Consider the following 22,410-nt stretch of genomic DNA (forward strand, 5'->3'; position numbering starts at 1 on the left):
ACTCGTCCTGTCATTCTCCACAGCGCTATTGAGATAGGTCTGGCAATGCCAGACTAAGACTATACTAATATTAATGCAGTCAAATATCCAATATTTAGTAGAAAATGGACTGCTCTCACTGCTTATAGCTAAAACAGTTTCTACATCAAATCCCCTAAATAAAAGGTTATTTACATTTATTTGAGAGAACGTGCCTTAAATTATGTAGATAAAATTGAGAATTGTTGTAAACAAGGATATTGTGTAATGGAGGTGCAATAAGGGAAATGAGAAATTGAAAATATCTCATCATATGTAATGCTGTTTACATGAGGAAAAGGTCGTACTCCTCTACAGTTCAGCTCCCTTTGGAGTTGTCGTCCAATTAACAGTGTATGGCTCTCCAAGGGGGACTGGCAGGAAGACTGTGCAGTCAGTAATTAGCCTTCTCTCTCCCCAGGACATGACAGCAGTATTAGCACATGGGGCCGTCAGGGAGACGACTAAAAGCTGAACCCACATCCTTCCTCCCAGAGGAGGCAAGAATAGGTGCAGTCATCCTGTCGGGTGAGCTGTCGAGCATCTCAATGCCTGGCTGCGGAAAACAGAGGTGCTGTTAAACAGTTCATCAAAGAAAAAGTCACTGTTTCAGGAGGGCTTTTCATGAATTTGGTACAAGCATCTCCACTGAAAAATTGCCGCCAGGTCCTGGTTTTAGGCCAAAGTGATTAAATATGCATGTGATTTCTCTGGAAATAAAATTCCCTTGACAGTTGCTCCCTCTTACTCTCGGTCTCGGTCAGGGGTCAGGATCACATTCAATAACAGCAACTCTGATGCAAGGGGAGGTGGAGATTCAAGTCTCGGTCAAGGATGCCTGAGCAGGGGGCTTACCCACATGGAGAGATTTATCCCGACTCCTGCAGTCTCCACATATACCCTACTGTGGTCTCATCAGCATCAATATTATAATTTACAAACAAACAGCTCTCAAATACATATGGTAACAAAGATCTGACTTGTGCCTAAAATGGCTGTGACTATAGGGATGAAATGAGAAGGTAAGAAAGCACAAGGGAGAAAAAGGGGTACTTTCTTATCTAATGTGAAATAAAACAGATCATATACATAGAAGTTTCAGAAACAATCTGAATCCACAAAAATCAATCTCCCTGTCGCTGTCCTTACAGCAGCTATATTTTACATCTTCAACATTACAGTGTTGAGTCTCAGCTTCCTGGTTTTCTTGCTTCTGGGGAGAGCTGTTTATGTTTCACAGATGCTACAGTGTATGAAGGAAGAAACATGCATATTGTAAATCTTCAGCTGAATGGCATTTTTCTCTACTGTGCTCTCCTGCTGTGCAACTGCTGTCATCTGGAGGTAATTACAACCAAAGATTCTCCCTGAAGGGGGAATTAATTGTAGTCTGTCAGAGATTGCAGTTCCACCATCACTATTGTGGTCAATATGTTGTCCTGTTACACCATTTTTCATCATTGTTTTAGTTAAGAATTTTTTCACATAATCTGAAAGTTTACAGCAGAAAAATAGATAAAGATAGATAAATAGATTGCCATAGATAGCCTAAATATGTCAATAATTAAGTACATTAGTTGACTAAAATAATTAAATGAGTTGTGAAAGAATTAAAAACATTTATATTTTTCTATTGCCTCCTAGCCGTTGATTAAATAAATGGCATTCTCATGTTCACACACTTGTTTTTATTTTCAACTCCTCTGTTTCCTATGTTTTTTGTCCTACTACACATTGTATTTATTTTTTATTTTCCCTGCAACATTTCTCAATTTCTTTTTTGCATAGCATGTCTAAAATGTCTGACAAATGCAGTATGTGTTAGGTTATTTTGAGATCTCCCATTGCCAGACGTATCTCTATACTTCGTGTTGTTCCTGCACAGCAGTGAGATCACTGGGTACAACGATCAGAGCCACTATTATTATTAGTCGTAGAGGTGAGTGATATTATAAATATTCAACCAAATGTTGTCTACCACTTTCATCACCCTTGCAATTGCTCTAATCTGTATTCTGTACTGATGTTTGACTATAACAAGCTGGACATGAGAGACATACTTAGACATGTCCTTATTGTTAAATATTTTATAATATAATACTATGTAGGCAAAATGAGAAATAGATAACAGACTTATTTCACACGAATAACATTCACAATGCCTCTGTTCCATTTAGGTGTAGAGCCAACCTGCTCAACACCAGCGCCAAAGCACTGTCGCAGCTAAATGGATGTTATATGTTATTAGTTACACCTGTGTTTAACAAGTCAAAATGTCTACTGATTAAATGTATGCTAGGAATAGTAAGGAGGGGACAAATAAAAAGACCCAGTAAAAGGTAAATAGGAGAGAAAAAGTAAATTATTTTTAAATGATAGAAAAATAAATGAAGAAATCAATTTGATATTTTTATCTAGTGCTATTTTTTTATGCAGGCCGTCGTTTATTTAAATATTTTTTTCTTTCAGCACTTTGATTTGGGGCTATTGACTATTAACTTGACATTTATTTTTTTTTATTTGAATCTCCTTAAATAATTTAACACAATCTATCATGTATGTATATGTAATAATGCAAAAGGGTAGGTGTGTGCACTTTTCATAATATATTTAGGCCAGATGCAGGTGAACCAATTCATCTACACACTCCCAGAACCATACTGGACTGAAAAGCAATGTACAGGTATATGCACTTATGTATTCACTAATACTTTTTTTACCCTATATTGCCACATTTTTCACATCTGGGTCTCCATAATTTACTGCTTTACATGCTCACCTCTGGGGAGTACATGGTGGAATAACCTGTTAGGGAGCCCCAGGAGAATAATTTGCTGTTGGGCCCCCTGTTGACACCCTACCTACCACATACGTACCTGTCGCCTCCAAGTTCACATTTACTGTACAATGCCCACAGCAGACTATTCATAGCAGTTTCAATAGGTCTTTTTTTACAGCAGACATGTTGACATGTCATTGTAGGAGAAGCACAAATGGAACAACAACAATGACTGCTTTCAGTTTTAGGTGTCCCAGTTTCATGGCCCTGGTGTTATACTGGCTCTCTGGGCATTTAAATGGAGAAGCTACATCATTAATGTTATAAGTCACACTTGTGTTTTAAGTTAAAATCTGAAAAAAGGCATATGTCTGAAATCCACACTACTTCATACTAATTTTATGCAGTATGTACCACTAATTGTCATGGTTTACTATTTTAGCAGGTATAATACATTTACTATTTTATACAAACAGGAAATTATCAGTATGTGCAACTTCATACTTCAATAAAATTATACTTTAGTATATTTTATTTTGTCACGATTCCAATGTGAACACATTATACTCAGACCCTGCTTAGAATTTGTGTGTAGTATCATTTGTTATGACAGTTGTAGCTACTTTAGTAGTACACATTATAAGTATTCAAATTAGGTGGTGAGACCAAGACTTTTGGGTCCCTTGGGGATGTGGTAACCCCAAAACTGGCAAAATGGTCTAAAGGTTTATCAGACAAGTCAAAAATACTGAATACTGAATACATCAATAAATAATATTTGTTGACTGGAGCTGAAATATAAAATGTGGTAATGAAAGATAAATAGAAGAATTAAATGAATTAAAACGTTTTAATGTATTGTATCAACTGATCTGAGAAGTTTAAGGGAAAAGAATGAAGCTTTACATTTATTTTTACACTCTAATTGTTTACTTATCAATATTATTTATTGTTATATTCAGTTATATTTTTGATTAGTCTGGTAAGCTTTTACTGCATTTTGTTCAGTTACACATCCAACAGGGGCCCCAACTAGACAAAGCTTTTTTTTGTAGGGTCATAAACCAAGCATTGTATTTTATAAGCTCATCATATGATTTTAATGCCAAATCTTAGGTTTTAAAGTAACTATATCAATGAAATTACCAAAACGGTGTGTAGGCCTAATGCAGCCTTGAGGGGTAGTGAAAGCATATATAACAGTTTCTTTATTTTGTTGCATTCAGGGACCCTTTAGTACTTAAACTGTTGCATCCTCCTGTCTTACAGTACACCACACAGAAGAGCAGCGGTCAGTCTTGCATAAAGACAAAATTTATGCCGATGACAAATCCCACGTGGCTCTGCAGAGATAAATAAAGCCTAAACTAGATTCTTCTTCTGCTCCTCTGTTGCCTGGTGAGCGTGAACGCGCCTGTCTCCACGCGCTGCTGATGAGTGAGAGAGAGAGAGCTGTCGTGGACGCGCCGGCCTGTGTGTTGGTGGTGGTGTATATGTAGGAGCAGGAGGAGAGACTCTGCAGTGTCTTGGCAGCTGCATTAGTGCATCTCCCACCGTCCGCGATGCGTCCGCGGCCAATGCCTGCCTCCTCCGCGTCCACTTGACAACAGAAACCGATATGAACTCGTCGGGAAACTGAGCCGGACTCACACTTCACACTCGCTAGCTATATGTCCCGGAGCGCTTCATCCAAGCACAGAAACCCCGTGACGAGAATTGTTAATGGAAAATGGCGATAGGCAAAGGGTCTTGCAGCATCGTCTGCTTGGTATCTATCCAGATTATCTTGATTTCCAGCGCATCGTGGCCTGGAGCAGCGGGTCTCACATTCCCCCAGCAATACACGTAAGTGACGCTTACCCTGATTGAAAACATACCGGGGCTTTTGATGGGAGACAACTTTGGGCTTGTCCACTCAGCTCTGGTGTCAAGAGATACTTCAGTCATCCTGTTTTATTTTCTGCTGTTATATAATTTGACAGTGTTGGCGATTACATCCATGTAAACCTTAAAGCTCATTGCTGTGTAAGGTGTAGTTCACTGTCTGGCTGGGCATACATAGGAAAGCTCTTATCTATGGGAAAGCTATTCAGATCATTTACAGGGATATATTTATATGTGAACAATCACATCAGTGTCTCAGTTAAACAGAAGACCTCAATGTTGTTTTTTTAATCAAGTTGGCCTTTTTATCAGATAAATATGTAGTCTCTCCATTATTAATTAAGTTATGCCTAAATTGTCTGAACACTCAACGCTATAGATATATTGACACATTGCCTCAAATTAGATTAATGTTAATGTAATGTGATTGTTAATTTAATGCCAAATGAATCTCATTACTCGTTTTTTCTTCAACAAAAACAATGGCGAGGATATACTAGAGATATTTTCCCTGTGACACTTGTAATGCCAGTGAAGTTATAGGTGAGGCTGGTCATTGCTTTTATTAGTTAAAGCGGCCAGAGGCTCATGTATTTGACAGGCAACATTAAGTGTGCAGTTGTTGTGAAACTGAAAAGGCGATTTCTCCCCCCCCAAGCTTTCCCCCAGCTGTTCTTGTGCGCCAGTACTAGAATTTTCCATGCAGGCTTTCAAGTTTATTTATTTTGTGAAACAGTTGCTTCTCTTGCAATCCCCTGAGAAAATCAACAGTGCAGTAATATCTTCTAGTAGTAGTACAGCATGTTCAGTAGCAGTAGGCCTACCATGTTGCATAGAAGAAGAAAGGTGTGGTTTTACTGTGAATTTCAGCTGAGAGTGGCTTTAAAATGAGCATTTTCTCTCTATTTTAATCAATCCCATGCTTAGTTCTTAATTATTAACCTTTAACTCGTTGCTGTTAAGTACAGCTGGCACTTAACTTGAGACTACAGTTATCTGGGCCCACCTCCAGGCTCTGCAATCAGGCTGCTCTGGAGGGAGGAACAGGCCAGATGGTCCACTCATCTTCAGGGCTCACAGTGAGGGATTTCTGGCCAATCACAACTGGAGATTCGAGGTGTATTTACCAATTAGGAAAGGGGTCTATGAATCAGGGAGGTGTGTGAATGTGAGTGTTTTATGATGAATTAGATTATTTCAAGTAGGGTATAGCCGTTGTTTTCTCCACCTCCTCCTCCTTTCCCGTTGATTTTTCTGCTGAGTGCTTTGAAACAGCTACATAGCCCTCTGCCCTGGGTCTCTTCATGTAAGCTAAATGAAGCAGAATCTCTACGCTGTAGAACAGCATCTCTTTCCAATTAAGAATTAATACTGCAGCAGTGAGGATTTATTCCCTTCGCCCTCTCTCACTTCGCTCTTTTCACTCCCGCCCCTTTAGTCTTGACTCTGTCCGTTGCATTCTGTCTCTGCAGATATATAGATAGATAGATAGATAGATAGATAGATAGATAGATAGATAGCAACCCTGTCTCCTACATAATATGTTTATATACTACTTAATTGCTCTTCAAGTAAGTTGTGGAAGAAAATGTAATTGCTGCCTTGATTAGATTTGCTGGCAATGCTTTTTTTTTTTTTCTAATTTAGGATGTGTGACATTCAGACACAGAGCAGGACTATGACACCGGAGGTTGGAGTTTTCCACACTTAGTTCATGTTCTAGACAATGTTATATCAAGATAATGTTCGCTTGCTTTTAGCTTGAAATGAAGGCGTTACAGAAAACGTTTGAGAACCAATGGATTAGCCTCCAACCCTCTCACTATCTCCTCTATTGGGGCTTAGCGTCGCCCAGAACGGTTGTGATTGGTTTAAAGAAATACAAACAAGCCAGAGCCCTATCCCAGAATAGATATGTGGTGTAGCCAGACCTCCATAGACAGCGCTGACAGTGCTGTGGAGGTCTGGCTATGCGAAGTTTAGTAAAAAGTAGAAAACAGCACAACAAAGAAAAGCCCAATGGGAACTCTTCAAATGTCTTGTTTTGTGGGGTCAACAGACCAAAACCAAAATTTAATCAATTTACAATGATCCAAAACAGAGAGGAGAAGCAGATCCTCACATTTTTTTCCACTTTTGCTTTAACTTTTTGAAAATTTTGTTGGCTGCTGTCGATTAGTTTCCCCATGATCGACTAACCAATTAATCTACTAATTGTTTTAGCATTACTTGTTTTTGGTTGAATATTCAAAAAGTCTTCAGTTTAAACCAGTGTTGGCTTTTTTAAAACATTTAACCCAAATGTAGTCTTGCATTACCTGACCTGTCTCCACAGCGCTGTGTCAGCGCTGGAGTATGGTCTGGCTACACTACTTATCTATTCAGGGATAGGGGCAAAGACCTTCTGGGTTGTTTGTTTCTTTTAACCAATCACAAACGTCCTGGGCTGCAGCAACGGTGCCCTTGCAAAATAGATAGTGGAGATAGCGAAAGGGGAGGGACATCCGGCACGTGAAAAATGCACTGGATGTCAGGCTTTATCCCAGCAAGGCACATCTGTTGAGCCAGACTAACCCAAACATGGTCTTTCCCTTCCACTAGCTAAATGCTTTGAGTTGCATAAATATATAACTATAAAAATGTTAATCACACTTTAGTTGTATGGAAATAAATGAAATGACATGGATGTCTAAACACAATTCATGTCAACCCATTCAACAGTTGTTGAGACTTTTCATTTAGAACCACAAATGTGAACCTCATAGTGGGGCTTAAAGAAAAGTCAGAGGATCACCAAAGGCAGTAGGATTCCTCCTCTGGGGGATATGAGTGTCTGTACAACATTTCATGTCAATCCAGCCAGTAGTTGTTGAGATATGACAACCTGGACCAAAGTGGTAGAGAGACCAACATTTCCATCCCTAGAGCCAGGCTGCTTGCATGGCTAAAAACGTGATATGGACAGCATTATGTGTCCCACAACACATACTTGCTATTGCATATTAGTTGTATATAAACAGAATATTTAGAAGACTATAGTGCTAGATAGATGGATTGATACTATAGATAGATACTGTAGATAGATAGATAGATAGATACTGTATATAGATAGATAGATAGATACTGTAGATAGATAGATAGATAGATAGATATATACTGTAGATAGATAGATAGATAGATAGATAGATAGATAGATAGATAGATACTGTAGATAGATATGTACATAAAGCTGTAAATGTCTCCTTTCTCTGCTTCTTATACTCCACCTATTGCTCTGCTGCTCCACCCTCTCAACCTCTCGCTCTCTCTGCTGTAAGTGAATATGGGTCACATAACATAGTGCTTCTCTCTCTCATCCCAGGGGTGTGTGACTAAAGCAGGTAACAGAGTAGAGATACAAGTGCGCTGTGCTGTTCAGCCGCTTCTTCGCAGCACTGCGATACAGAGTTTTCTGACGTCCCACAGGGCTCGAGAGGAGAGGAAATGGAGCACACAGTAAGAAACTTAGGATTGGGCTTCAGCTGCACTGACTCATACGGTGAAAGCTGCAGTTCTGTAGGCTATAGTCATGTAACAAACCTGATTTATTTATGCAGTAGGATTTTTACAACACTTTGCAAGGGCATTTAAACTAATTTGTGATTCAATACGTTTCTTGACTCGGTCTTGGTCTTTTTTTTTTTTAAGATTTGGCAACCGAAAATGGCTTGTGTCAAAATTCTGATAATGTCAGAAATGTAGGACTAATTTCCTAATGAAGTGACTTGCTGCTATAAACCACATCTACAAACTGAGCAATTCAAATATGCCATAAAATGATGTAGAATAGGCTGGTCAGAGCAACAATGTAGCTAAGCACTCTGTGTAAAATAAAACTTACTTTTACTAGAACATGACCAGTGCAGATAGATGATGTGAATTGATGATCAGCTTCTCTGCTTGCATATTCTCTAAAACAAATTAAATCAGCGCAACGATTCACCAGACATTAATTTGACATGCCTCAAAATTAGTTTCTTACAGTTTGATACAGATTGTGACAAATATTTTATGAGAACCATCTCATACAGTGTGAAATGCAACAAACCTGCAACACTGTTATCGCACAGTGTATCAGGACTTTAAAGAAGCAAAAGCAACATACATCTGTTAAGAACAATAAACATTTGACTTTAATCTTTAAATTTTGTGCCATTCATTAAACATGTGCGCTCTATGTACATTTCTGTTTAACCCTATGGTGTTGCTCATTTGTAAGAATCACTAGTGGCATCCCCAAAACATACATCTGAAAGCATAATGGGATTAGAGAGAGACAGAACGTATAAAGTCAGTATTGAGAATAATCCCAAGATTGCATCTGCAAGTCTGCCTTTTTCTATCAAGGATGTTTTTATGATATTTTTTAAGAATTGTGTGAGAATTACAAGATGCTGACTCACCATTGTCCTGCGTAATGTTTTATATTTGAAAATGTGTCTCTGTAGCTAGACAGAACTGCAGTTATCATTTTCATAAACATTTTCATTTGATCAGCCGATGTGGTCTTGGTTAGCCTGGATGCCATGCCTACAACATTTGAGGTTGGGAAGTTCGGTCTGGACTTGATCCGTTGTGGAGAAACTATGCTCGAACCAGAGCTGTTTGAATCAAATTGTCAGGGCGGGCTTTATACGATGATGGACAGATGATCAACAGTAACGTAATCAACCACGTCACCAAAGAGCGCTTGGGTTGAATTTGTTTACAACAAAGGTGGCTGCCACTGGAGAATTAAGATGTGTAGATTCCGCCATCACGTCTGTTATAGAAGATATCGACAGCGCATTCATTTTAAAAGAGGAACAGAGAACCACGATCACGTATGTATACACATTGCCACACCCGTCCGCACGACACGGAAACCTCTGCCTTTGCTCTGTCGAAGCCTGCCTTTGACTTGCAGCTTCTGTGACGTCTGTCTCCGTTGCTCTGATTGGTTGTAGGTATATCCAGTTGAGTGCAGAGGCATTTTCTTTCCTGGTTCGGTTAAAACACGCCCCATAATCACAGCTCAATGGAGCAGTATCAGACTCATATTCTGACTAGAATCTGAGTATGACGACATCAGGCTAGATCTTGGTGTTAGGGCTACAACAATCACATTAACACATTGGTCTATGACAGATTGGTAGAAAATGAAGCCTAATGACAACCAAAATGTATTTTCAAAAGTGTTTTACAGAAAAAATGACATATTGTTCATACTTTTGCAGTTGTCAGTAGGGAGAGAGATAAAATAAAGTCCTGCCTGTAGTTGCTGCTGCCGCTTCAATCATATCTTCAATGGGCCTTTGGAGTGATAGTCCTAATGTTGCTGGTGTTAAAAAAAAGAATAATACTGAAATCTTAGTTTTCCACACAATAGTCAAATATAGGGTCCTCATTGTGAAGATTGTCTTTCTGTGGATCTGGACAGTTGAGCCGAGATTTGTGGCTCCTCCAACATTAGAAGCAACCCCAACAATACTTTAATCTGCGATGTTTTCTTGTTAACTCTGCTGTAAGCTGTCTGACTGATAATAAATCGACTCTCTGGCACTTACAGGATCCAGGGCCATTTTCTGGGTATTGAGATTTATTTCCTGGTTCAAACTAATTTTGCTAGAAAGCTCAAATAAATGTTTCCCTCTCCACAAAATATTCCCTAATCCATTTGGCCAGGCTGAACCACAGGATTGCATGTTGTGAATGAATCCAGTTGAATGAAGGTTGAACCAGTGAAGTAAAGCAGGTGAACATGGGGAGATGGGAATCTTTATTAAGATATTGAGACTGCCTTCATTCAGTGGTCCTCCTGGTCTCTTTAGGATAGGGTGACAAATTCTGGGCATACAGGGAGTCTTTTAAAGCATATTTTGCATCTTAAGCAATTATGTTTCCTGTGGCTAATAGCATACGGTTCAACATGGCATTGATGCACTGAGTATGAAAGACACCAGTTCTTCTTACACTGCATTATGTTGCTTTTGTTCTGATTGTGTAGGATTGGGAATGTGCTAGGGCTGTCCTCGACTAAAGAAATTCTTAGTCGACTAACACTTATATGATTTTGTCGATTAATCGATTAGTTGATGTAATCGACAGAGCTGTGCTCTTTGAGAGGTGATTATGACTAGAAAAGCACAATATAAATGTAGTTAATGAACCATCTGTAAAACTGAGTTTCTCCACAATTAATCCTGCAAAAGCACCACTTTAAATCTTGTGCTTACCAGAAATGTGCTCATAAGTTTCTTGGAAATGAGTAATTAAGCATGAATAAGCATAAAAAATGACTCATCAACTAAAGAAATCTTAGTCGACTAAGACCAAAACGACCGATTAGTCGACTAGTCGACTAAGAGGTGGCAGCCCTAGAATGTGCTGCTTTGAAATTGCAGTTTTGTATGATATGCTGTTTATGACTGAGAACACAAGGAAGAATACATATAGAGCACATACAATCAGGAGCAGGGCCAGATGTTGTAAACATCCAGGAGAGGTCCAGGGGGCATCCACCCAGTGCTCACAGTGCAGCTATATGCACTATATACAATTACTATTTAAAAACCTGTACATAGTTTAGTAAAAAAACATGATAGTTGCCAAGGAAAAAAATAATCCTGTAGAGCCTACATCCTATTTTATATAAAAAAATTCTAGAACTGTCTTCATCATTCTGAAACCAGAACACAACAAATGTTGAAGATGACTTATTTTCACCTAAAGAGAGGCAAAATTGATGTTACTATTTTTAAGTTGCATAACATAGGTAGGGTAGGAATTTGGCATCAACAGCATTTATAATCTTGAAACCTATTTTTGTTTTACTATGCCTCTGAAGCCATCCCCCCGCTCTGCTACTGCATACTGTATGTTGTGTTGCTGACAGTGTGTACTGGCCGTTTTTTCCCCATGCAGTACTGAAAACAAATTCCACCGACTCTGGTCATGTAGCTATTAGAGTGAAGTTTAAGGCTCATTAGAGTGAAAAATGTCTCAGTCAAATGATCAGTTATAGCTGTGGGAGGCAGAATGCAAAACATATAAAGTAAATTTAAAGTAGAGTGAGACCTCTTTCTCCTGCAGCTCTCTCTCTGTTTATGGTTAGCAGAAGGCTAAACTACACATCACCTCCGGTGTCTTCTTGTTTGGATGGCAACGAGGACCAGAGGCCGAAGCCACGGTACCGCCTACTGCTGCCATCCAAACGAAAAGACACCTGAAGCGGTGTGAGAGGAAACCTAAACATGGAAAACGAGCCAATTTAGGCTAAAGGCTAACGTGCATCTGCATTAGTAGAACAGCCAATAGGAACGCTCTTTTTCTCTGAAATGACCTGTAATTGGCCAAAGTCTCCCGTCATGGGCTAGATTTTCTAAAGCCTGAAAACCGAGCCAAGGATGAGATGCAAAAGTCTATTTTTCTCTCAAACCACTTGAATTACAATTTGCTGAATGATTATTATGCAATTTTTGCCCAATGACGCCATAAACAAACTGCCTAACCCAGGTGTAAGAAATATTTAAAATATGGGTTCATTTAAATGAAGGCAGTGACCTCAGAGCTGCTTACTGATTGGTTGTTTGATACTGTTAGTTATTAATTAATGAGCTGGCCTATTTATCAAACAAATATGCCCTGCACTCTGCCTAAAGAAGGCAGAAAACAGCTGTTTACAACATTTACTTAAAATTGGCTCTATTCATGAGCAGTACGACTCAGCCTGCATATGAAAACAGTTATATAATGTCCTCTGTGGCTCTGGAGGGAGCTTTCTAAAGTGCAGAGAAACGTTAAAAACTGGACCGAATTGTATGAGCCTCAATACAATACACCTCTGCATTCATGTCTTGAGAAAGTTCCTTGTGACCGAAACGTTGATGACCAATAAACCAATGCAGGTGACAAGTGTGCGGGATCTTTGGGGGAATTAATTCCCTGCACCACAAAGGAGAAAAAGCAAGTGGTGTGCATGTTGCTTTCTACTCATTTCCTCAGTACAATACAGCCGTCTGTTGTTTGCTTTGTCCCATTGCCATCTGACCTCAGCTTGATCTGGCCTAAGTTTGTGTTTAACCAGTGATCATTTAGAGCCATCACCTCAGGCACTGGTCACTAGTAGAGCATGGCTCTCTTGGTAAAATCATATGTGCAGTCTCATCAAAACAAGAGGAAAAACTGCCTCTGCAAATGTCTTCCTGACATTGCAAGGATCCAATTAGCTTCTGAAGATTCATCTTGAATTTGTTTTAGGCCACCTTTCTGCTTAATGTTTCACTCTGTGCTCTTAAACATAATGAAATTGGTCATGGAGGAAAGAGATTGTGTGTTTCTAAAGAAGATACTAAGTCCATGCACATTAAACAAGGCTAATTTAGTTTTCTGGGCATGATTCTTTGCAGGTCTATGTAAAAGTGTCCCAAAGCAAATTACACATTCTCTTCAATTGCTTCTTCTTCTTCTTCTTCTTCTTCTTCTTCTTCTTCTTCTTCTCCTATTTTTGTAATAGAACCCCTATTAGTTTGCATGGGCTGGGAGGGAATTAGTGTCTGGAACCACATGTGCTGGTCATTGGTGGTTCTGGTGTGCATTCAATGCTGGGTGTGATTTCTGTCTTGGAGTTGACATTTAACAGAGGTATTGGTAGGAATGCTGATAGTGTCGAGTGCTGTGATACTGCTGTTAAATAGCCAGATACCCAACCTTTTATCAGCCAGTAAAGCTTTCTCTTTTTAACATTAGTTCACAAAATAAATCTGTGTTGGTGCTGGCAGTCCACCATCATCGGGTGCATTGGTTGTTGTTGATATCACTGGTGTATCTGCTGCTGTTTTTGATGTATTTGCAACACAACTGCACAGATTTACAAGCCCAGTGTGGAGAATTAACAAATAAAGCTCATGTTAGAAAATGCTATAATATTGTTAAGACATAGGCTAGACAAAATCAAGGATGATAGGATTAATATGTAGTAAGCAGTCCGCAGTATAGCTGGGGGAAGACCTTTTGCTTTCTATTTTTTGTTTAAATGAAAACTACAGAATTGAATCATTTGTTTTATTGTCATACTAAATACTGTATGTGAACAAAAATGACTTGACCTTGAATTGACCTCTCTACTGCACACACATGTGCCTGTGCATATTTAAACCTCCAGCTCATTTAAAGGTATAATATGCAGTATTTTACTAAAAAAAACAATGTAAAGACTAATACAAAAATAATTCCTCTCAATCATCACTGACTCACTAAAAGTGTATGGTGGTGTCTTTATCTGCAGAGACCCTGCTCTTTGGGCCCCACGTGGGTGTGTAACCCCCAGCCAATAACAGCGTTCAGGTTGTGCAGCCCGTTCTCATTATCAGGTACCGCTGCTTTGTCACGCCTCTTAGTGTCTCATACCGATGCACAAGTTTAACCAACAACACACACAGAAACAGACGGGATAAAGGTCTGCATTTACACAAAATCCGGTAATGCCGCACCTTCCAGCGGAGGTGTGGCTGTGTTTATTTGTGCAATAGATCATCTGCCGTTAAACAATCAGAAAATAAAATTGTATTCCTCTTATTCACAGCTTGTTCTGCGCTTACTCTCTTCATTCAGTCTCTAGCTCGCTCGACCACTGCTGCTCTCTCCCTAAGGCCGGGGAGAGGGGCCAACTTTGAACGCTGTACCTCCTTCATATTATACCTTTAAAGCTCAATACAGCAGCATTTGTGTGATATGTGTAGTTCTAGGTACTAGGGTTAAAAAGTAGTACAACAATATGTTATAGCGGCTATAAATTATAGTTTTATAATAACAATGTATCAAATGACAGTGTGACAGGGGTTGCATGATGTAGTGATGAACCTAGAGAATTATCACCTGAAGCTGCAGCTTGGCTTAACGGTGCTTTCTAGTCAGCTTCAGCTAATTATTCAGCTGTTCGGATCACAAGTTTGCTGTTTTTTTACTCTCAAGCTCTCATAGTGTTTTTTTCCAGGTGCAGCAGGCAGCTGTTTTAAGCAAAAAAGCTCTTAAAACCCACTGTACGTTACCTGCTCAGCAGCATACAGCAGACAGAGACTAGCCGGTGAACATAGTGGAGCATTTAGTAGCTAAAAAGCCACATATTTACCTCAGGTGTTGGTAGAGATCAAAACCAGAGCTAAAACAGAGTGAAACACGACTCGGAATTAATGACAATGATGCTCAGTGTTACCATTGGATGTGTAAATAAGCAACTGTTTGCCAACATGTTCGCCACATCAATTTAAAAGGATATGTCAGCGTGTGTTGACAACCTACTGTAGTTATTACAGGTTTAAGCATTTTGAATATATATTTTTAGACAAAATAGATTTCAAATACACTTTTGAAGGCCAACTAACCACAAGACAACCCAATAAGGTAACTAACCACAAGACAGAATTGTATAGAATCTGTTTCTGGCTAAATGGCTCCATGTCACTGCAACCAATTATGAATGACCAACACTTAATAAAATCTAAACAACTTGTGGGAGGATTTAAGCCACATCATAAGATGGACTCAAACACTCAAATTCCAACAGAACCTACATTTTACTGCAGTTCATTGTCTAAAGATCATCACCGCTCCAAGCCCCAGGTTTCTGATAATAATAATAATAATAATAATAATCGTTATTTATAGAGCACTTTTCAAACTCCATGTCACAAAGTGCTTCACAAAAAATGAAAACAAGCCAGTCATAAAAACAACAGATTTTATAAAACAACAAATAAAACCTATTTGGTGTATAAAAAAACCTGTACAGTGTAGGTAAGAAAATAAAAGAACAATTTTAAAAGAATAAAAGACAGTTCAAGGAGGTTCAAGCTCAAATAAAATCAGGAAAGGTAAAGTAGAAAAGTATGTTTTAAGAAGGGAGTGACTTAAAAGAGATCACTGACTCAGCTGACCTGATGTCCTCGGGCAGATCATTCCAGAGCCTCGGGGCCCTGACTGCAAATGCTCTGTCCCCTTTTACTTTTCAGCCGGGCCTCTGGAACAGACAAAAGACCTCTGCCCGAGGATCTCAAAGTATGCACCGGCGTATACGGTACCAGGAGGTCAGAGATATACGAGGGTGCGAGGCCATGAAGAGCCCTAAAAGTGATCAGTAAAATCTTTAAATCTATTCTAAAAAATACTGGGAGCCAGTGTAGAAAGGCTAAAACAGAAGTGATGTGATCACGTCTCTTGGTTCTGGTTAAAGCCTGGCAGCTGAGTTCTGCACAGTCTGGAGTCAATTAACAGATTTATGGTTCAAACCAGTAAAAAGGCTGTTGCAATAATGAAGTCGTGCTGAGATAAAAGCATGTAAAATAGTCTCTGTGTCTTTAAAAGTTAACATGGGTCGTATTTTTTATATATTTTTTAAGATGGTAAAAACATGATTGCACCAGTTGTGTGGTATGCTGCTCAAAACTCAAGTTACTGCCAAACCAGACGCCAAGATTCCTTGCAACAGGCTTGATGTTGTCCAAGGTTGTCCAATGAGAGAGACAGTTGCTGCTCTTCATGAATATCGATGCACTACGTATTTATGTTAATCATTTTCAACTGTAATTTGTAGTGCTCAGAGCCTGTTACATTACTCACCTCTAGAGCCACACATCAACCTCTCCTTCATTGAATTTGCCTCTGTTATCATTACTTAACACTTTTAACACTGTGGATATTTTGTTTATCCTGCCTCATTAGTTGCTCTATTTTGGGGGCTTTGCACGAAATTCCAGTTGCATCAAGTGTTCTAGGCGGTCGCAGCAGGTTTTAAAAGCTGTTTACGTACTTTATATAATAATGATGTAGCAAATTGTATTTTTCTTTGCTCCTGAAATATCCTTTCACAGAATTATGATGAGTCAACAAAGCTGATTAGGTAGCGTTGCTAACATTTCAAAGCTTATTCTCGACCACAGCCTGAGATTCTACTCTTTTCCTGCTGTTGTTTAGTTAATTGGTGTAATCAGTGTTTTTTTTTTTCTTCTTTCTTCCTAAAAGATATTTTATCAAAGAGTTGCACAAATCTGAGTTGCTTTCCCAAGGTGTGAAATTCTCAGGCATGGACCTGGTGCCTTATTAATTGTGTTGGTTGCAGGGTGGAGACACCTTTTTTATTCATTTAGTACATATTGAAACAATATTTAGTAGGGATATTAATGTGTTTTTGTTAAATGATGCACATTTTCATAATTTGTGTTTTAATCAATGCACAGGTGATTTTTTTTTTGTTGCAACATCAGTGCTTACCTCTGTGAGACACACACACACACACACACACACACACACACACACACACACACACACACACACACACACACACACACACACACAAGGTAGTAATGAAATTACTGCAATTACACTGTAGTGAAATTTAAAGCAGAATTGCAATTTTTGCAAGGCCAACACTGAAAATAAACTTGACTTTTAATCAAAGAAATCTACATCAAATCTGTTAGTCTTTGTACCAAAGAATTTCCACTCATATTCATGCTGCTTACCTCTGTGAGATGCACACACACACACACACACACACACACACACAATATCTGTTTAATTAGTTTGTGTTGTGACAGTCGGCCTGTGTTGTTTATCCACAGGATAATGCACTGGGCCAGGCGTATCGAGCAGGAGATTGACAGAGTCTTTCAGCACATCACTGGAGCTCAGCAGTTGAAAGGGGTGAGTGTGTAGCCTTCTTTTTATAGTACACAGGTCTATCTCATCATAGTGCTGCATAAACCCAACAAGAAATGCACCAAGCGGGCAAAGTGGTTTTAAATCCATTAAGTTTAGGAGCTATAGCTAAATACTGTAGGTGAATAAAACAAGGAAACAATTACAGTCTGCCTTTCAGAAACCACTTTGTTTCTTTCATGACTCCCTGCAGAGATATGAGCAGCCAAAAACACAATGTTTTTCTTTTCCATAAAACTCTAATAGCTTTTATATTCATCAGTTTCCTAAATGTAATGTAAGTTTTTTTAGAGGTCTTAGCTGAATTGTGCATTGCTTGCAATAATTATCAATCTTTCCCACATTGCACGATTCCTACAAATCCAAAGAGATGCCTGAATACACGCCTACAGTGGTTAGATATAGAATTTCTAGTGTAATGTTTCATGAAGTCATGAGCTTAAAAACACCTACATTCATGCATACTAATTCAAGTCTTTCATAAGCTTTCATAAATCACACTTACTTTAATGGTTTTATTACTTTGTATAAATGCACCGATATCTTTCATCAAACTCACACACTCTAAATGGTTTTGGAATTGTTGTGTAGAAAATAAATTAGAGCTGAAACAATTTGTTGATTATTAGATAAGTCGATCGACAGAAAATAAACCAGGAACTATTTTGATAATCAATTAATCGTTTAAAGCTATAGTGCGTAGTTTGTGTCTCCCCCATGAGAAATTCGAAGTAATGACAACAATTCTGTCGGTGCATCCACATGATACAAGCCTTCTGTGACCGCGTTTCACCCCCATCCCTCTTCCATGCAGTTGCTAGTAGCCAAGGAGGACACAGAGGATTAAAAAACATGATGAACTCTTCAGAAGAGGTTATTATCTTTATTCGAGTTTCTGCGAGCGAAAGTTGCCGGTAGACACCAATTTTTAAACATAGCCATGCTGAGAAATACAGAGAGAGTTTTGTGGAGCCTGTAGTCTTAATTAGCTTTGTATCAACTCATTTGGCAATGGCTTGAATGTAATGGACGTTCATTATTATAAAAAAGTTACGCACTAAAGCTTTAAGTAGGCCTGCCTTGTTGCACGATCCAAATTCTCTTCAAAACTTGCCATTTTCAGCATGTAGCTTGCTAGTTCCAAGTTTGTTGTTGATTCCCATAGCGAAGGGATTTTGAGAACAGCAACGCACAGAGAGTGGAAGGTGACATTCAGCGTGTGAGCCACGTGCCAGATGTTAGGCTTTATCTTGGAAATATACTTCTGTTGATCCAGACTAATACTTATCTAATGCACTGACTATTGCACTGCATGTAAATGTTCCTATTTTCCTGATTTCTCACAGTGATCTGGTTTCTTGCTTGCATGTAAACATAGTCATGTTGGTAATCCATTGCATACTCAAATTCATTTAAATATCACCATTTACTGTTGTGTCCAATAAGTTATCAAGGTTATTTCACATCCTTGCTGTAACAGGTGGCTGGGAATAAGGGGTTGTCCCTGAGAAAGCGAATGCCAAAAACAGGACCAAAGATCATCTGTAGGGGGCAAGAGAGACTGCTTGGTGAAGATGTGTGGGGGCGTTCCCTCAGCAGAGAGCAGCGGCACGTGTCCTCTCTGTTTGTGTCACAGCAGAGCAGATGGTCAGCCTGCAGCCTGCAGTAATGCCTTGATGTGAGACTCACTTGTTCATTGAGTCCTCATTAATCCCTCCATGCTCCTGAAACAATCTGGATCTGTTTAAGAAATCGTTCCTCTTTGCCCGGAAAGCTTAGTGCAATCTTCTCTTGTCGAGGAAATGTTTGTAATTTAAATGAAACGTCATTTTCAGTTCCTTAGCCAATAAAAATACCTGATTTTTCTTTTGCAGATTGATGGCCTCCCTAATACAGCTCTGCTCTAAATCAGGTTTTTTTTACCACTTAGACTGCTTGGCTGCAATTTGATAGGACTGTTTTTCGATGAAATCCCAAAGAAGTAGGCTTTGTCCTCTGGTAACCATGAATGTCTGTATAAAATTTCATGGCAACCCATCCAGTAGATGTTGAGATATTTCACTGGATAATACCATAGACTTTCTTTACAGTCAATGGATAATACACATTTTGACCTGCTGGTGGGGCCAGATAAAAAAAATCAGGAGATCACTGAAGTTTGTAGGATCATGAGACAGACTAACCAACAGCCTTCTAGCTGGTTTGCTAAAGGTTTTATCTACGTCGTCAGTAGTACGGCTTGATTCTGAATATATTCTACATGTGTCCTAGTTCTTCCCAGACAGCTTCCAGTTCACAGAAACACCCGTTCATTACATGAATGCATGTTCCCATCTGTGTGGCTTGGGCCAATAAAGCATCTAGTTTGAGGGAAGTCTTGAAGTTCATTTGGTGAAGTGCATTTATAAGGAGAGGGCTGATATACAGCAGGTTTGCCAAATACATTCATTAAGATCACTGTTTGTCTTCTTCCTGACATCTTTCCTCATGAGGTAGTGAGTCTGATGGTCTAAAACCAGACAGTGAAGTTTATAGCAAGATACTGTAGTATAAACTACTAGTCACCATGGTTTCTGTGCGTGATAATATACAGCTAAAGACACTATTTGTGCAGTTAGATATTGCAGGAAAAACCAAGCATGTAATAAAAGGTGTTATTTGTTTTTGGAGAGGTCTGAATGTGGGCAGCTGCCAACTAAAGCTATGAAAGTTCCCCTTTGTGCTCCTGTTTGTTAATAGATGTGTTCTGAGCATGTGCAAACAGGCAGTATTTCATGCCAAAAGTTGCGGAACTTTCCCTTCACCAAACTTTCTCTAACAAAGTAGAAATTAGTTTGAAACAAAATAGATATAGACTCAGATATTTGCTCACGCAGCTCAGTGTCATTCCCAGATGTCTGCTGATGACCCATAAAGTTCTCTGGCGTAAGAACTCAAAAGGAATACTTTGCAAGGATGTTGAAAGGCCACATTTCAAAAGATAACTTTGATGTGTTTCCATGTGTGGTCTAATTTAACTTCAGGTCCTCTGGAGAAGAGCATAAAGAGCAGAATCTGGGTGAATCTGTAAACTTTACTCCCAAGTCAGAATGTAATGAAGAGAGCAAACCGTCATTTACATTACATACATTAAAATAGATTTTTGTAGTATTATGGTTTAAATAGACTATAAGCGTCCCAGCAATATTTGTCATCTTTGAGGTGAGATGAGAGATGAGAAAATAAAATAAACCTCAATCTTCAACTTCACTGGAAAACATTGTTACTAGAGGAAACAATGCTGAATGTCTCACTATCAACTGGCTAGCTCTGCAGGCTTTTTAATGTGGTTCAAACCATCATAATTATCCTGTAAATAAATTGTATTGGACAAAGTCACACTTTGTCTCTGCATTGTTATTTTTGTTGTTAAAAGCCACAGTTAACAGCTTTAAGTGAGTGTATTTTTTTCACACCAAGTTAAATAACATGTAGCAGTCACACAAAATATGTTGTTTTTTCATTGAGGTTTCTTTCTATTCCAAAATGCTCCATGCCCTGCTTTCAAGAGCAATTGCAGTCATTGTTCTGTCAATAACCATCCTGTTCTTGTATGTAAAAGAATATTATTAGTAGATTTTTTTCATGGCTAAGAGAATAAATGCCACATGGTGTCTGTGTATTTTTGGTATATAATTCCAGTAATGTGATTCTTCAGTGAAAACTTAGTTCAAAGACAACAGACATTGTGTGTAAATAGATTACATGAAAGGATCCATATTTAGATTTGGATTGAACACACAAACACAACAAGTGCTTGTTCCCCTGTGTCCAGTATTTGAATATACAATTTGAATATGAAAAGGATTTGCTTTTGCAAATTCATGAGCTTTGAATTATTATTATTATTATTATTATTATTATTGTTATTATCAGATTAGATTAAGATGTTGAGCTTCAAACTTCTCACCATCTGTTTCCTTAAGTGTGTTTCTTTAGTTTTACAAAATGCAGACTTGTTAATTATTATTTTAAAATAACACCGCACTGATGCTGCCCATAACAATCAACTGCACTAATTTGTAACACAGATTTATGTTAAGTCAGCTTGGACAATTTGTCAAAGGTTACATATAGTCAATAGCAGGACATTAGGTCAGCAGAAAACAAACTTAATAGAATTATGTTTTTGTTGTTGCTCTTAAGTTTTTCCCTTTCTCCTTAATTAATTTCATTAAAAATGTACAGATATACAATGAAGAAAGACGACGGTTTAGTCTGGTGAAGAATCAGCCTCGGAAGATTGTGGAGAAGGCAGCCTCAGATATAGAGAAACTCCTGGCTAAGAAGCGCAAAGCACTCGATGTAAGTACATGTTTCTGACAAATAAGAAACACTGTTGATACAACTGACTGTTGCTATTGTATCTGCTAATTATTTCTTATGTTTTTAACTGTAAATGTTTTTTTTTCTGCTAATTTAGTTTCTAAGTTTATATTGAACATGCCATGCCCCTTGACTGAGATTTGTGCAAGTTAGAATCTATGGCCCCGCCCATGGCTATGGTTGTGCGTAGAATCACCGGCGTACCCCCACAGACCCCTCTGCGTCTACGCCGGACCCTACGCCGTAGCCTGACGCGCACCTCTCAAAAAATGTAACTACACGTCGCTCGGCCGTGGCTTGGTAGCGTTCCATTTCCCCTGACTCTTTTCCTGGTTCTCCTTCTCCATAAACAACATGAAATCAAGGAGAGGGTTAACTTTTCCTGCTAAAGATTTCCCACCTTGGTCAGAAAACACAGGGGAGACACTTTGTTTGTCTCACTATGACTCTAGAGTCAGTACTCGCTCCAAAGCTAATCGCCGTCACTCTCTCACTTCTCCCTCGCTCTATCACCCACTCCCCACACACACACACATGCCGGCTTGACGCACACACCAGCGCACATGTATAAACATCAGGCCACTTACGTAGGCCACGGCGAAAACTCTGCGTGGAGCCTCCGCAGAACTGTA

At 38.9% G+C, this 22,410-nt stretch overlaps 1 protein-coding gene across 1 annotated transcript in view; it reads left to right on the plus strand.

The window, feature by feature from the left end:
* The first annotated feature begins 4,247 nt into the window (after positions 1-4,247).
* Positions 4,248-22,410, plus strand: part of LOC116041548 (voltage-dependent calcium channel subunit alpha-2/delta-2-like) — a 44,471-nt gene continuing 26,308 nt past the window's right edge. The window contains exons 1-3 of the mRNA XM_031287485.2: positions 4,248-4,642; positions 17,317-17,398; positions 21,641-21,757. Coding sequence (XP_031143345.1) covers positions 4,527-4,642; positions 17,317-17,398; positions 21,641-21,757 — 315 coding nt within the window. The 5' untranslated portion in view covers positions 4,248-4,526. The remainder of the gene's footprint in view (positions 4,643-17,316; positions 17,399-21,640; positions 21,758-22,410) is intronic.

This window comes from Sander lucioperca, chromosome 6, assembly GCF_008315115.2.
Source record: "Sander lucioperca isolate FBNREF2018 chromosome 6, SLUC_FBN_1.2, whole genome shotgun sequence".
Lineage (NCBI taxonomy): Eukaryota > Metazoa > Chordata > Actinopteri > Perciformes > Percidae > Sander > Sander lucioperca.